The sequence below is a fragment of the Hylobates moloch genome, unplaced genomic scaffold (assembly GCF_009828535.3).
Source record: "Hylobates moloch isolate HMO894 unplaced genomic scaffold, HMol_V3 SCAFFOLD_8, whole genome shotgun sequence".
In the NCBI taxonomy this organism is placed as follows: domain Eukaryota; kingdom Metazoa; phylum Chordata; class Mammalia; order Primates; family Hylobatidae; genus Hylobates; species Hylobates moloch.
The window spans coordinates 37,927,052-37,942,501 of record NW_026652283.1 but is presented as its reverse complement, the minus strand read 5'-3'; the positions used below and the strand labels follow the sequence as shown (position 1 = coordinate 37,942,501).

Here is a 15,450-nt window from a genome sequence, read left to right as displayed (position 1 = left end):
GCTGTGCATGCTTGGCTAGCCACTGAGGCTGGATGCTCAGGGAATGTCCCTAGAGTTTGAGGGGAGGCATCTTTTCCCTTTCAATTTTCCTTTCTTCAGAATGGATGCTAGTCTCAGACACTTGGGAACCCATGTGGGAGGATCGCCTGTGCAACAGAGACCCCATCTCTAAAAACATGCTGTGTAAAACTTCCTTGCAGGGAAAGGCTTTTGATTGGTCCCAAGATACAGGAGGCACACGGCACTCAGTCCACCCAGGGCCCCTGTGATGGTGCCCTCCCCACCCAAAGGTTGGTAGTCTGATGATAGAAGGGCCCTCTGGATCCTTCTACAGGGTTCTTGTTCCTGGCCCAGCTGGGCCTAGCTCCTGTTTGGGGAAGTCAGGCTCTGAGAACAGAAAAATCTGGCTTTTTCCTACCTGCTGCCTCTGGCAAAGCACTCAGCCCAGCAGCCTGGGCCACTCTGAGTGATCTCTAACAGGAAAAGCCACCAGACCATGCCTGCTGTGCCCTTCCTGGCTGAACACGCAGCCAGCTGGAGTGCCTGGCAACACAGCGGCTCATGGCCTTGAGGCCCCAGCTTCTACAACAGTGCAGTGCAGACAAAGGCACTAGTCTTCAGATATCAGGCTGGCAGGGCAGAATCCATTCAGGGCAGGAGAAACAAGAAACAGCAGTGAGATTTACCAAAAACTGTTTATTGCGACTTCCACTGGAAGCTGTTAATAAGCCACATGGCAGCCAAGAGCCAGGTGTGACCTAGATCAGCTGGATGCAAGTGCCTGTCCCTTCATCCACACAACCTGCTGCTCGGGGACCCTGCTAGGATGCGCTTGCTGGTAGACTGGCTAAAACCCAACAGGGAGAAATTATGCTACTGCTCATCATTTCCACCTCCCCACATCCCATGTCCAAGACAATACAGGAAAATGCCACAAGTACCCCTCCAAAATAAACCCGCCTGGGTCTGTCTGTCCTACTGAGGAGCCGGGAGTGTCCTACGGCTCTGCAGCAAACCAGAGACCCAGTACCAGCGAGGCACCAGTCCCTTGCTCGCTGTTCCAGTGACCTCCCCTTAAGAGACCCCAGCCTAACTGGTGTACTCAGTCAGCTCCACAATGCAGGAAAAGTGGGGAACCACACTCAAGGAAGCTCAGGGTTTCTGACTGGAGCTGTAGTTGGTCCCAGGGGACCTGGCAGAGCCCCCAACAGCTGTAGCCCTCATAAACTCTTCTGGAAGACACGGTGCAGGCTTTGGGCCAGGATGTCTGTCTCCTCATAGCCTTCACAGCTTTGCTGCCAGCTCTCTGGCACCTGATCCATCCCATAGTAGGCACCAGCAATGGCCCCAGCCATGGTGGCAATGGTGTCTGTGTCCCCACCAAGTGAGATGGAATAGATGAGAGTCCTTTGAAGGCTATTGAAGGCAGAAGGGATCTCAGGGTCTGGCTCCATGCAGCGCAGGAAGCAGTAGATGGCGGTGGGTACTGACTCAAAGGCAGCAATGCCATTCCCTGTGGGGAAGCCAGGTTAGAGGGGCTCCATGCATCCCCAGGCCTCCTACCATTTGACACAAGTCAGCACTCTTGGCTTCAAGCAGGCTGTGACTAAGATCTCAGGCTCTACAGTTAGACCTCCTGGGCTCAAATCCTGGCTCCACCACATACTGGCTGCGTGACTGGGAGAGTTACCTAGGGGACCGCTAAGCTTCCTGCTCCCAGATTCAACTCCTTAAGCAGGCATGGAGTAACGTTAGCAACTCTCTGACAGGGCTGTTGTGAGGATGAAGCGAGATCGTGTCTGCGAAGCATTCTGCACAGCGCCCAGTATAGATGCCAGATAAATAAAATCCATTATCAACATTTTTACGACTAGTGGCCAGCTGCCATTTCTGAGGACACTGATCCACAAGGCTGACGGTGCTGTAGCTTCAGAGCAAGAAGCACTGAGCTCAACCCTGCCATTGACTCTGTGTGTCACAGCAGCCCAGGGTACAATGTGATGGCAGGCATGACTCCATGCTCCCCTGAGCCCAAGACCGACCCTGAAGGACGACAGAGGGAGAGACAATGCCAGGCAGACCCACTCACCTAGCTCAGTCACCACTTCCTCCCTGGTCACCGATGCCTGCTCTAGCAGCTCTCCAATCTTCTTCAGGCGGCTGGAGTACGGACGCTCCTCCATGCCCAACCTGTGGGTTGGGGGAGATTTCAGGGAGGTCAGAGCTAGCAGGGTGGCGGCGCGGGCAGGGGAGGGGGCTGCATGTGAGAACGAGCAGGGATGTGGTCAGGCTGCCAGCCAGGCGCAGGTGCCCTGACAAGAGGTGGGAGAGGGCTGGAGGTGAGCAAGTTGTTTTGTTCTCTGGGACGCTGAGAGCTTGAAATACAGACAAGATAAAGGGGCTTCTGCCCATGCCTCCCTAGGGTCTGCAATTAAGGAAGGAAGGTTTCAGTTTGCGGCAATGCCAGAGGCCCCCTGGATCACCCACATACCCACACCACACACCTCCAGCCCCATACTCACTCCCTGGCATCCAAAACGGACTGGGCATCACCCTCCAGATCCTCCATGTGGCCCAGGAGTTGCTTGAGAAAGTGCTCGCTGGAAGACTCGCCCTGCAAGGCCAGGTGCACAGCCAGGGCCTGCAGGATGGCGCCATTGTAACCCAGGGAGGAGGCATGTGTCAGCTGGGCCGAGAGCCGGGCAAACTAGGGAGGAATAGACCTGCTGTCACAGAAGCCCTGCTGCAGAAGAGGAAGGGGTCAGCCCAGAAGCCAGACCGCCCTGAATACCTTCTGCACATCCTGGACACTGCTATAGGCCAGGGAGATGCCAGCCACCCGCATGGCACCTCCATTGCCATAGGAGCCTTTCCCGTTAAACTGGGCCCGCGCAGGCTCAAAGACATCGCGACATTTGGGGTTCAGGAGCTTCTTGAAGACAGTGACTACTCCAGCACCATAGCCCCTGTCAGGGTCTTTCTTGTACTCCTGAGCAAATCTAGGGAACAGAAGGGGAGACAGAATTGGGATTTACAAGATGCCTCTAAGGGTTGGGAGAGAAGAAATCGAGGCTGGTTTGGAAAAAGAGAAAGCCTCGGGGGCCTAAGGAGACCGCACCAGCAGTGCTGCTGTTTTAGCTTGGGAAGCTGTGCCAGCCAGACACAGGCTCCTGTGGAGGGTGGGGGCACGGACATGCACAGATGTCATTCCTCTTATCAAGGGGTGCAATAACTTTCCCACCTGGTTTGCCTCAGCCCAGGACCATCCCCCTCACCTGTGAGCCATGTCCACCTCGTCAAAGGCCTCCTTGGCTAGCAGGGACTGCACCAGGGCCCTGGCCATGGCTGTGTCATCTGTGTAGTACAAGGCTTCTGTGGGGAGAGGAGGGAGGATGAGAGCCTCCTGCTCACCTTTGTTTGTTTTTTGCTTTTTTTGGAGACAGAGTCTCGCTCTGTTGCCCAGACGGGAGTGCACTGGTGCAATCACGGCTCACTGCAGTCTTGAACTCCTGGGCTCAAGCTATCCTTCTGCCTCAGCCTCTCAAGTAGCTGGGACTATAGGCATGCATCATCACACCCAGCTACTTTTATTTTTTGTAGAGACAGGGTCTCACTCTGTTGTCCAGACTGGTCTTGAATTCCTGGGCTCAAGCGATCCTCCTGCCTTGGCCTCCCAAAGAGCTGGGATTATAGGCATGAGCCACTGTGCCTGGCCCTGCTCACCTTTTATTTTAGTTTATATTATTATTTTTTTGGTACAGGGTCTCACTCTGTTGCCTAGGCTGCAGTGCAGTGGTACGACCATGGCTCACTCCATCTCGACCTTCCAGGCTCAAGGAGCCTCTTGCCCCAGCCTCCTGCGTAGCTGGGAGTACAGGTGCACACCACCACACCTGGTTTTTTTTTTTTTTTGTAGAGACGGAGCTTCATCCTGTTGCCAGGCTGGTCTCAAACTTTTGGGCTCAAGTGGCCTCTCCCAAAGCACTGGGATTACAGTTGTGGCTACGGCACCCAGCCCCTACTCGTGTTTTAGAGTCACCACATCTAAAATGACCTCAAGTCAGTTTCTCACTCCCATTCACTTTCGTGGGCCTGGGAAGCCTTAGGATCCCAGCACTGGGATTTTCAGCAATTCTTTATTCCAAGTCAGTCCTGCTGCTTTCTATTTTATGTATTTATTTATTATCAGCCTACATCATGCTTTGATCTGCTGATTTCTGTATGAAAACTTCCATCCCCTTGTGGCTGCCATCCTTGCAGCTCCAGTCTTTCTGTTTTTGTTTTGTTTTTCTTTTGTATAGACAGGAGCTTGCCATGTTGCCCAGGCTAGTCTCGAACTCCTGGACTCAAGCGATGATCCTTCCACCTCAGTCTCCGGAGTAGCTGGGATTACAGGTGTGTGCCACCATACCCAGATTGAAAATGATAGTTTCTGGATGCAGATCTCCCCCTACTTTACTTCTCTGTAGCACACCACCAGTGACCAGTGTCTTCATCTTGAAATTATTTTCCTAGGTTTCGTTGATAGCCACTCCTGCTTCTCCTATCAAACTGTTTCCTTCCCTAGCCCCCTCCCTCCCTCCCTCCCTCTTCATTACCAGTGTTCTCCAGGATTCTGACCATGGCCCTTTCTTCTTGCTATGCTACCTGCTCTCCAAGAAGATTCACCTCCTCTGCTTTACCTCACACCTGCTACCTGAGCCAGGATCTAAGCGCACAAGGGAAGGGAAGTGAGTTTTACAGGCAAGACAGCACATGCAAACGCCTGGCCTAGAGAAATCATGGTGTGAGGAACCGAAGAGCAGAAAGCAAGGCCAAGGTTGGCGGAAGACGAAAACTGCAGACGTGTGGGAGGGCCGGACCACGTCGGACACGTTAAGGAATGTGGCTCTGTAGTAAGGGTAATGGGAAATCACAGCAGGGTTTCAGGCGGGGGAGGACGCGGTTAGAGTCAGGCTTCCAAAGCACGCCCTGCGGGGTGGAGAACGGGCTGGTGGTGTACTGACTCTAGAGAACCGGGAAAAACAGGTCAAGTAGGCAAGGGTGGACAGACAGTCCCCGGCTTAGGATGATTCAACTTAAGTTTTTTTCGGCTTTCTAATAACGCTGATACGCATTCATAGGTTCCTCGACGTCCGATGGGGCTGCGTCCAGATAAAACGGTCGTCTAAGCTGAAAGCGCACTTTCCACGTCAGGTATTTTCAACTTACGATGGGTTTATCCACACCCTGCACGGTTGAGGCCCCGGTACTGCCACGCCCCGAGCACGGGATGTTCAGGGCGAGACGTCTAAGGCCGGAGATCGCACTGGCACTCGCTGAGCTCAAGCTGTCTGCGGGTCATCCGGCTCTGGCCCCGGTGCCCTCGGCAGCCTCATCCCCGCGCACCCCCGACCCGTCGCCCCCGGAGGCTCCGCGCCCCTTCGGCCTCCCTCCCGCACGGCCTCTGACTTGCGCCCGGGCCCGCCCACCTGTCCGCTCACTCCCGGGCGTGCCGGGGTCCGGCTCCAGGCTCTGGACATGACGCAGGACTGACGTCAGGTCGACGGTGTCGTGGGCCTCGTAGAAGGAGCCCACGCAGTCCCCGAGCAGCGCGCCAGCCAGGCAGCCTCGGAAGCGCGAGAGGGAGCGGGCCGCACCAGCCCCTCCACCGGCCGCTGCCGCCATCGCCGCTGCCGCCATCCGCGCGCAGACTGCTCGCCACTTCCGGTGCCACCCTCATAGCTTCCCTGCTCCCGGCCGGCAGCGCTCTCCGGGGCCTAGAGTCTCCGCTCCGCCGCCAGGCCCACAGCGCCGCCCAGCGGCCCGGAGTCGCGGCGCCGCGCAGTTTCCGCCAGCATGTGCTTTGAGTCCCGGTTCTTTCCGCTCCTCACCACTGGGCTAACTGGGAGGGAAGGCCACTATGGGGTCCCCGGGGGATGGGCACTGAGCCAGACCATTGGATCACTGCAGGCCACACTGCCTTCCGCAGGCGAGCCCTCCTAACTCCTCACCCCCAGCCGGCCCTCCCCACCGAGGCCGGGACCACCCCCAAGCCCTCCCACCGGGCCCTTGCACCCTGTAGGCCTCCCTTAAGCATCAGGAGGGCGGACCAGGGGCCAACTGGGACACAGCCAGGTAGAGGCCGCGCTGCTGGAGCCCAGGAGTGCTGACCCAGCCCAGAGAGGGGTGCCCTGAAGGGAGGGAAAGAACTGGATTTGGTACATGGAGTTCGGGGGAATGGTGTTCCCCATCTTTGCTCCTCCATAGACAGGAGGGTGTCCAAGAACCCTCTCCCTGCTGGCTACATACAGTGGGGCAGAGAACAGCCGGCCTGAGATCCTTTGCATTTATTCCATTCATTCTCTCCTCCCCGCTTCCATTGCCCACCCAACCCTGCCCTCCTCCCGCAGTCCTCCAAGGCTAGGCCAGCTCCAGCTAGCAGCTTCTGAGCGGACTCAGGGTGCTATTTGTGGTACGTGTGAAGGTGTCCACCTCAGGCACGAACTTCTCAGCAGGCACGGTCAGCTTGCGCCGCGTGTCCATACACTTGGTGTCCAGCAGCATGGAGTTGGCCTTGCAGGCAATGTCAGCCTGCAGCCGGGCCAGGTGCTTGGACAGGGCGTCCAGTGCGTCCCTAGGGAAGGACATTGACAACCCCCCAGCCCCCATGAGGCTGGGAGGCCTGGGCTGCGTGCACAGCCTTCAGTCAGGAAGACAGCGCTGCCCAGGGAGCCAGCAGGCAGCAAGAGACTCCACTGGTGGGCAGCGTCTCACTGCTCCTCCCGCCCACTCCCCAGACCTACTGTGCTTGCGCCAGCTTCTGCTTCAGGGCAGCGACGGTTGCCTCTAGCTGGTGAACCTCGTCGGTGAGGCCGTACTGTGCCTGGAGGCAGAGGGGTTGGGAGTTCCAAGTCAGCCACATTGTCCTTTACCTGAGTGCTGCCCCGTGACAGCAGTGCCCTTGCTCCATCAGAAATATGAGAAAACTTTGGCTAGGGGGCCCGTGCCCCACTGGGACACCGTCTCACCTGGTCCCGGCAGAGTTCCACGTTGGGCCGGTAGGTTCTGGCCTCTAGCCGGGTATGGGACAGCTTCAGGTTCAGGAACTTTCTGCGCAGATCCTCCTCCAGGTGCCGTATGTCCTCCTGCAGCTCAGCGATCTCCTCCAAGGTCTGCAGGGGACAGAGCGACTGGTTTCCACCTGCTGGACTCACGTGCGCGCCCGGTCCAGTGCCTCCTGGCGGGGGCTTGCGGCTCCTCATCCCAGGCCGCAGGAAGTCCAGGCCCCGGGAAGTTCAGGCTCCGGGAGGCGCTCACATTCTTCTCTTGCCACTTGAGCTCACTGTACACTTTCTCCATCTCCCGCAGCCGCTTCCTGAAGGCAAATTCCGTGGCAACTCTCTGGGCTTCAAGCTCGTTGTTGGTCTGAAAGAGAAAACACAGGGCAAGGGGAGGGTCTACACTCAGGGCTGCCTGAGGATATTACTCAAGCGAGGGGCAGGGGGCCACGTGCACAGCAGGGAACAGAAGATAAGGGCTGAGCACACACTGGGACCATCCATTAGCTGTGGGTGGCCCGTCACCTCAGCAATAGTTAGAGCAATGGCCTCCCTCAGCTCTGTGGCCGCCTTCATCTCAGCCTCCGCTCGGTCCTTGTTGAACTGACTGAAGTCGTCCCACTGCTGGAGTGTGGTGGAGCTGCAGGTGGCAGGGAAAATGGGGGTCATGAGGGTGTGGCTTGGGAGGCGAGGAGAAGAGACTGGCTGAAACACTCTTCTTACCCATCAGGGACTCGTGTGGGGTCAACCTTCAGCGAGATGTTTGGGGATCTGAGGTTGAGAGAGAGACAGCCTCTGTCGATCTCTAGTGTCTCCATTTTGCCCCGATGGTCGGAGTTGAGCTGCTGTCGGACTTCCTGCAAGAGGCTGGGGAAAGCGCAGACTCCATCAGGACCATCCCCCAAGGGCCAGAGGCAGGCCTCACCGTACTAAGGGGACACCACAGGAAGAGGAGGCTGGGGTGACCCTTCCCAGCAGAAGACAATGGAGCTTCAGCTGCTGAGACCAAGAGCAGCACAGCAGGATGAAAATGCTGCCCCCACACGCCCTACACACCTGCAAGATGAAAATTGGATGAAAATGCTGACCCCACGCGCCCTACACACCCGCAGGATGAAAATCCAGTGAAAATGCTGACCCCCATGAGACCTCACACCTGCGGGGCACACGGATGTAGCTGCACTCACAAAGGCTCGTACACACACACTCACAGGAGCTACTCAGGGGTGGTAGCAAATGGGTGTCACCTCTCATGCTTCCAATCAGTGGATACTGGCTGCCCAGGGCAGGGTGGTGAGAAGTATTCTGAGCCCATGTCCAGGCAGTGGGAAAAGTGCTACAATTGATTAGTGGTTTCTGTCACAGGCACCAGAGGGCCAAAATGTAGCACGAGAGCCAGTTGCTTCTCATCCACAATACCTGTGTTCCACATTGAAGGCACACAGCCTCCAGGGGCGCATGAGCACGCGGATGACCTGCCTCTCCCTTACCAGAGCTGCTCGAAGGCCTGGCTGACCTTCTGTTGCAAGGCCTTCTTGGTGGCCTCGATGACCTCCGCCTCTTTATGCAGCTCATCTTCCACAGGGTCCTTCACCATATCAATGTCTCGCCGGCTTTCCCGCAGGGTCAGGCACTCAATGGCCACGTCCAGAGGCAGGTTCTTGGCCTGTAGGTTTTGCTCTGCTGACTCCTTCATCTAGAAAAGAGGGCGCGGCCGGGCACAGTGGCTCAGGTCTGTAATCCCAGCACTTTGGGAGGCCGAGTCGGGTGGATCACTTGAGGTCAGGAGTTCAAGAACAGCCTGGCCAAAATGGTGAAACCCCGTCTCTACTAAAAATACAAAAATTAGCTGGGAATGATGGCGCACACCTGTAGTCCCAGCTACTTTACTCAGGAGGCTGAGGCAGGAGAATCGCTTGAGCCCAGGAGGCGGAGGCTGCAGTGAGCGGCGATCACACTGCTGCACTCCAGCCTGGGCAACAGATCCAGACACTGCCTCAAAAAAAAAAAAAAAAAAAGAAAAAGAAAAAGAAAAGAAAAAGAAAAAAAAAGAAAAGAAAAGAAAAGAGGGGGTGGGGGTGCTGGTGGAGTCATCCACGGGGAAGTAGCGCTTGTCCCCACTTTAGCAGGGGGCCAGTGACTCAGATGGACATGTCACTCATGACCCTCCATCAAGGGCTTCTCAACCCAGCTGTGGGGAAGGAGGGGAGGTTTTGGCAGCAGTCCCCGGGCACCCAGTCCTGGCTCCCTGCCTGTGTCAGGGCGTCGATCTCAGCATCTAAGTCTATCAGACACTTGTCCAGCATCTCCTTCCACCGGTTGACAGTATCAATCCTCTCCACCAGTCGAGTCCTGTTGTCATGTTCATCCCAAATAGTCTGAGAGAGACAGGGCCACATAAAGAGGGTGTCAAGGGGTTGGGAGCTATCCCTTTGCCCACCCAGCTGAGTTCCCGTCCCCAACCTGCTTGTTGGTCTCGTTGCGGAGCACCCGGGCCTCCTGGCGGATCTGATGGGAAGCCTCTCGCTGCAGCTGGGCATTGGTGGATAGCAGGTAGCTGTTAGTGTGCCAGTCGGGCAGCTGGAAGCGCTGACTTGGCTTGACGTTCAGCGTGGCCATGGCACAGAAACCAGAAGGGTCAGAAACCCCCAGGCCTGTTCACAGACACCACCTGCAGAGGGAAAACACTGCTGCGAGAGACCTTTCAGGAGACCGTCTCCTGGATCACACGCCCCCTGCGCAGGACTTGTTCCTGTCCATGTTGCTCTGAGCCCTGTCCTGCTGGAAGCCTGCTTGGAGACAGCCCTTGCTTTACTCAACTTTGTGTGAAGCATTAACTAAGTTTCCCTCCCTCCTGTCCCCGGGCGGACACAAACCCCTGGACCTTGCAGGTCCTGGAGCAGGTAAAAAGGAATAATGGAGTCCCGGAAGCCTCGAAGTGTGTGTGAAGTGCCAAATGCCCGGGGGGGGGGGGGGGGAGGAGGATGGCAGAAAAAAATAGCACTTAATGCAGTTTCCACACCTGCCCCCAGCCAACCATGCCTCGTTGAGCTTCCTTTCCTGTCTTCCCCAGGCTGCGGGCCAGGCCCCGTGGGGGATCTAAGGGCAGGAGCCCTGTTCTCTCTCCAGGGACGTGTGCCTGGTGGCACTGGGGAGCTGGGGGGAGGCCCCCTCCCCGTCTGGTAGCCGCCACGCCCTCCTGCCCCTCCGCCCTCGCCTACTGTTGGAGGGGGAGGCGGGACGGGGAGGGCCCCGTGGGAGGAGCTGCGGTCGGTCCGGTTCCCCGCCGAACTCCTTTCTTCCCCTCCGCAGGATGATCGCCTTTGGTTTCGATCAGTACCCCGGTCCGGCGCGGAGGAAGGGGGCACCCCCGCTTCCCTAGCTCCCTTACCTCCTTTCCCGCTTCGCTCTCCGCGCCCCCCGCTCTGAGGTCCAGTGTTTGGCACCACCGGTTGCTAGGCAACCACCACTCTCCCCCCCCCCGCGGCCAACGCGGCCTGGGCGCTTCGCTTGGCAACCGCGGCGGCGTCGGGCTGCGTCCCCGGAGGCCTTTAGGGTAGGCGAGGGGCGGTCGGCGGAGCCTGGGAGAGGTGGGGGGCATCAGGGCAGCGCTTTCACTTGATTTACAAATTAAATGAACATTTGTTGTCTTTTCAGACAGGGTCTCGCTCTGTCGCCCAGGCTGGAGTGCTGTGGCTCAATCTCGGCTCACTGCAGCCTGAACCTCCCGGACTGAAGCGATTCTCCCACCTCAGCCTCCCGAGTTAGCTGGGACCGCAGGCGCGTGCCACCACACCTGGCTAAATTAAAAAAAAAAAATTTAGTAGAGACAGGGTTTCACCATGTTGCCCGGGCTGGTCTCAAGCTCCTGGCCTCAGGCGATCCACCCATCACGGCCTCTCAAAGTGCTGGGATTACAGATGTGAGCCACTGCCCCAGCCTAAACAATTTTATTTTGATAAAGGCATGCATAGACATGATAGAAAATACGAAACCAGGCGCAGTGGCTCACGCTTGTAATCCCAGCTACTCCAGAGGCCCAGGCGGGAGGACCGCTTCAGGCTAGGAGTTCGAGGTCAGCCTCAGAAACATAGCGGTTGCCAGCAAACGAACAGTACATAGAAAAAGTAGTCTGGGCGCAGCGACTCAGGCCTGCGATCCCAGCACTTTGGGAGGCCGAGACCAGGTGGATCGCTTGAGTCCAGGAGTTGGAGACCAGCCTGGGCAACATAGCGAAACCCCATCTCTACAAAAAATACAAAATTTGGCCAGGCACGGTGGCTCACGCCTGTAATCCCACCACTTTGGGAGGCTGAGGCAGGTGGATCACCTGAGGTCAGGAGTTCGAGACCAGCCTGGCCAACGTAGTAAAACCCTGTTTCTACTAAAAATACAAAAATTAGCCGGGTGTGGTGGCAGGTGCCTGTAATCCCAGCTAGTGGTAGGCTGAGGCAGGAGAATTGCTTGAGCCTGGAGGCAGAGGTTGCAGTGAGCCGAGATTGTGCCACTGCACTCCAGCCTGGGTGGCAGAGTGAGACTCCATCTCAAAAAATAGATTAATTAATTAAAATTAACATCAGGTGCACTCCCCAGCAGGTTCCCCTCCAGCAATGGATGGGTAGTTAGTGTTGTTTAGAACACTTCTTCTATTCTGTCTTGCCCAACAACTTTGCCCATCTTGAAGGTCATACAAGGAATGATCAAGGGATGATAATCATGTTTGGAGAGGGCACAACCCTGAGAGAGGTAACTGGGGTATGAGAAGCAATGCTCTGGTGGCACATGCCTATAATCCCAGCTACTCAGGAGGCAGAGTTTGCAGTGAGCTGAAATCACGCCCCTGAACTCCAGCCTGGGGAACAGAACGAGACACTGTCTCAAAAAACAAAACAAAACAAAACAAAACCAAACACAAAAAACCAGAGAAGCAATGCTCAATATTCAACCATTTCTTTAAAAAAAGAGAGAAGGGAAAAAAAATCATGTCTGTCTTATTGTCTAGTACTGTATTGTCTGGTATTGCCTAGTACTTCTAGGGGTTGGAAAAATATTAACATTTAATCTTCACAACTAATAGGTGAGGTGGGCATTGTCCCCACTTTCTTAGGTAACAAAAGAGACACACTGCTAAAAAGCAGGGAGGGAAACCCAGGCGTTCTGGCCCCACCCAGAGGACACTCTGCTGTGCTCCACACTGCCTCTCGTGGGGTGCTGGGATAGAGAGGAAGACAGGTGTGCAGGCCTGGTCCTGTTCTGAGGGCTCTGCTGAACCGGATCCTATGAGGTGGGTACTGTTACCATCTTCACTTTACAGGCAGGGAGACTGAGGCACAGGCCAGCGAGGATGTGCCCAGGTCACATCACTAACAAGTGGTACAGCCTGGATTGAAACCCAGGCAGTTGGGCCCAGGGGGAAAGAAGTCCCAGAAGGGTCCTTCAGTTGTAAAACGTCATTGGGGGGATGGGAAGAACAGTAGAGAACGAAGGGCTTTGTAGGCAGTTGGGGGATGGGTTGGCTTTTGAGCAGTTTTTGAGCAGTTTGAGGTGTTCACAGTGGATCCAGCTGCTGCCCAGCAGACATTCGGGTTGTTTTTTTTGTTTTGTTTTATTTGTTTTTTTTTTTTTTTTGACAGAGTCTTACTCTGTTGCCCAGGCTGGAGTGCAGTGGCATGATCGTGGCTCACTGCAACCTCCCGTTCCCGGGTTCAAGCGATTCTCCGGCCTCAGCCTCCCGAGTAACTGGGACTACAGGCATGCGCCACCACACCTGGCTAATTTTTATATTTTCAGTAGAGACGGGGTTTCACCATGTTGGCCAGGCTGGTCTCAAAGTCCTGACCTCAGGTGATCTGCCCAGCTTGGCCTCCCAAAGTACTGGGATTAGAGGCGTGAGCCACCACGCCTGGCCTGATTTGTTAATTGCAAGTCTGTCGTTCAGCAAGACTGAAGCCAGAACAGTATTTCCCAAACTCCCTTCCTTACAGAGTATTTTTTTCCACAGGTTATTTTGTAAACTCTAATATATGACTTGTAAACTGGACATGAACAAGAATTTGTGATATAGCCTTTTTACCAGGATTGAAGAAGACAGAAAGAAAAAAATCTTGGACAAATTAATTGCAGGAAGAAATGATCAAATTTTGGCTTACATATTTTGCAACAGTGGTATAACACAAAGAAGTAAGCAAATATGGCAGAAGTGTGGTGGCTTTGGCGTCTACTTTTGGCCGTAGTGGTGGCCCTGTTATTCGTGGCTCCCGGGGTTCCTACACATCCTTCCCGATGGAAGAAGGTGTTGGCCAAAAAGGTCAGCCAGCTGATGAATTGGACCAAGAAAGACAGAGTGATAAGAATGAGTGACATCATGTTCTATCATTTTGTATTAGATGCACCAAAAAACTATTCTGTTATTGTGATGCTTACTGCTCTCCACGAGTTCAGTTCATGTGTAATGTGCAAAGGCGCTGCCGAAGAATTTCAGATCTTGGCAAATTCCTATCAACGCCCTGGTGCATTCACCACAAAGGTATTTTTTGCAATGGTGGATTATGATGAAAGCCCTGAGGTCTTTGAAGCACTCCAGGTAACGTCAGTTCCGAGTTTCTTCCACTTTTCTGCCCAATGGAAATTTACAACAGATGACATTTATAATTTGAGAGGAAGGGATATCGTTGCTGACCAAATGGCTGAATGGGTAGCAGAAAGAACACATGTCAGTGTCAGAATCAGACAGCCTACAAATTATCATGGTCTCCTCAAGCCGGGGATACTGTTGGCTCTCATTGGTGGACTTGGGTATTTCTTGAAATGGAATAGGAAATCTATTTCTTGCAGAATTTTGTGTGAAGTTTTAACTCTGTGCTTTGTGATTGTGATGACGTCTGGTCAAATGTGGACTTATATAAGAGGAGAACCGTATGTCCAAAGGGACCCTCGCACAGGACATAAACATTATATCAGTAAATTTAGTCAGGCTCAGTTTGCAGCAGAAACATTCATTATTTCCCTGTTTAATATGTGTGTTAGCCTGGGAACGGCGCTGTTAGACAAGGCTGCCACCTCTACGATGAACATCGTAAAGAGAAAGATGATGTGTCTGGCTGGTATATGTCTTGTTGCCATATTCTTCAGTTGGCTGCTTTCCCTCTTTAGATTTAAAGTACCTGACTATCCATACAGCTTTTTCTGGGATTAAAAAGGATCCTACAGACATAGACAATGAAGCGAGAAATTTGAAAAAAAAATGTGAAGCAGAAAAATGCAAACTCATAGCTTTTTAAAGTAATTGAGATTTCACCAGAAGAGACCATAAGTGCTTTAAGTGCTTTCAAAATCTGTCAAGTATTATAGTTTGTATCTTCTCTGCTCTTAATTTTTCTCCCCGAGTGTTATAGATTACCTCAAGTCCAATTATTAAAATCTTCAGAGAGTACAACTTTCATCGAATCAGAACAATGTTTAAAAGTACCTTAGTTAATATTAATATTTGGTCAGCTGATCTTATTCTAATATGAAAAATAATCTTTTTTCTTTTGTGTGTGTGTTTTTTTTTTTTTTGAGAAGGAGTCTCACTCTGTCGCCCAGGCTGGAGTGCAGTGGTGCAATCTCGGCTCACTCTAAGCTCCGCCCCCCAGGTTCACGCCATTCTCCTGCCTCAGCCTCCCAAGCAGCTGGGACTACAGGCGCCCGCCACCACACCTGGATAATTTTTTGTATTTTTAGTAGAAACAGGGTTTCACCGTGTTAGCCAGGATGGTCTTGATCTCCTGACCTCATGATCCGCCTGCCTCGGTCTCCCAAAGTGCTGGGATTACAGGCGTGAGCCACCGCACCCGGCCAAAAAATAATCTTTTTTCTTTTTCTTTTGAGGCAAGGTCTCCCTCTGTTGCTCAGACTGGAGATCAGTGACACAATTTCAGCTCACTGCAAGCTCCACCTCCTGGGTTCAAGCAATTCTCCTGCCTCAGCCTCTTGAGTAGCTGGGACTACAGGAGTGTGCCACTACGCCCAGCTACTTTTTTGTATTTTTAGTAAGGACGGGGTTTTGCCATGTTGGCCAGGCTGGTCTTGAACTCCTGATCTCAAGTGATCCACCCCTCTTGACCTCCCAAAGTGCTGGGATTACAGGCATGAGCCACTGTGCCTGGCCGAAAAATAATATCTTGACAAGGTATTCCCACATCTGGCCACTGAAGATAATTATTATCCCTCTATGGCAGTGTACATTTGCAGTCTGTTTTGTGGGCGGAGAGAGCAGTTGTATTATCTTGTCCCCTGAAGTTTAAATACCTATGTTTAGAGTACACTTCCAAAGCTCAGAGGCAAATATATACTTCTTAGTACTACTACATATCCGTCTCTCCTATTGGAATACACTAGTATGTTTCTTTCTTTTTTTTTTTTTTTTTTT

The 15,450-nt window shown here is 53.8% G+C and overlaps 3 protein-coding genes across 8 annotated transcripts in view; 1 reads left to right on the top strand and 2 right to left on the bottom strand.

Annotated features, from left to right (window-relative positions):
- Positions 1-676: 676 nt before the first annotated feature.
- On the bottom strand, positions 677-5,704 carry ADPRS (ADP-ribosylserine hydrolase). Its single transcript, XM_032160244.2, has 6 exons — positions 5,472-5,704; positions 3,276-3,372; positions 2,792-2,999; positions 2,523-2,707; positions 2,090-2,190; positions 677-1,513 (listed from the first exon to the last, which is right to left on the bottom strand). The coding sequence occupies exons 1-6, from the start codon at positions 5,680-5,682 to the stop codon at positions 1,221-1,223; spliced, it is 1,095 nt and encodes a 364-aa protein (XP_032016135.1). The 5' UTR covers positions 5,683-5,704; the 3' UTR covers positions 677-1,220.
- A 610-nt stretch (positions 5,705-6,314) lies between these two features.
- On the bottom strand, positions 6,315-10,484 carry TEKT2 (tektin 2). 3 transcript variants are annotated; one of them, XM_032160242.1, is made up of 10 exons: positions 10,432-10,484; positions 9,504-9,711; positions 9,293-9,418; positions 8,531-8,736; positions 7,764-7,907; positions 7,566-7,680; positions 7,300-7,407; positions 7,011-7,154; positions 6,786-6,865; positions 6,315-6,616 (listed from the first exon to the last, which is right to left on the bottom strand). In XM_032160242.1, exons 2-10 carry the CDS (start codon positions 9,657-9,659, stop codon positions 6,418-6,420), a joined length of 1,278 nt encoding a protein of 425 aa, XP_032016133.1. In that variant the 5' UTR covers positions 9,660-9,711; positions 10,432-10,484; the 3' UTR covers positions 6,315-6,417. The 3 variants fall into 3 exon arrangements, with proteins under 3 accessions (XP_032016133.1, XP_058298190.1, XP_032016134.1); XM_058442207.1 differs by lacking the exon at positions 10,432-10,484 and adding an exon at positions 10,262-10,398; XM_032160243.2 differs by lacking the exon at positions 10,432-10,484 and adding an exon at positions 10,063-10,166.
- Positions 10,485-10,545: 61 nt separating this feature from the next.
- Positions 10,546-15,450, top strand: part of LOC116472938 (magnesium transporter protein 1-like) — an 18,539-nt gene continuing 13,634 nt past the window's right edge. The window contains exons 1-3 of one of the 4 annotated variants that reach the window (XM_058442209.1): positions 10,546-10,596; positions 12,148-12,324; positions 13,042-14,467. In XM_058442209.1, coding sequence (XP_058298192.1) covers positions 13,231-14,235 — 1,005 coding nt within the window. In that variant the 5' untranslated portion in view covers positions 10,546-10,596; positions 12,148-12,324; positions 13,042-13,230 and the 3' untranslated portion in view covers positions 14,236-14,467. Of the gene's footprint in view, positions 10,597-12,117; positions 12,325-13,041; positions 14,468-15,450 lie in introns of those variants that run through there. The other 3 variants (XM_058442211.1, XM_058442210.1, XM_032160241.2) reach the window with 3 other exon arrangements.

Bases quoted from the DNA above. Each gene is read 5' to 3' on its own strand.
- ADPRS (XM_032160244.2), bottom strand. From the start codon at position 5,682: ATGGCGGCAGCGGCGATGGCGGCAGCGGCCGGTGGAGGGGCTGGTGCG. The intron at 2,708-2,791 runs GTATTCAGGGCG...ATTCCTCCCTAG, and splicing joins GTGTCCAGGATGTGCAGAAG to TTTGCCCGGCTCTCGGCCCA. The intron at 2,191-2,522 runs GTGAGTATGGGG...CCCAACCCACAG, and splicing joins TCCGTTTTGGATGCCAGGGA to GTTGGGCATGGAGGAGCGTC.
- TEKT2 (XM_032160242.1), bottom strand. From the start codon at position 9,659: ATGGCCACGCTGAACGTCAAGCCAAGTCAGCGCTTCCAGCTGCCCGAC. The intron at 7,908-8,530 runs GTAAGGGAGAGG...CGCTTTCCCCAG, and splicing joins CAGGCCTTCGAGCAGCTCTG to CCTCTTGCAGGAAGTCCGAC. The intron at 7,155-7,299 runs GTGAGCGCCTCC...TGTCCCCTGCAG, and splicing joins TCAAGTGGCAAGAGAAGAAT to ACCTTGGAGGAGATCGCTGA.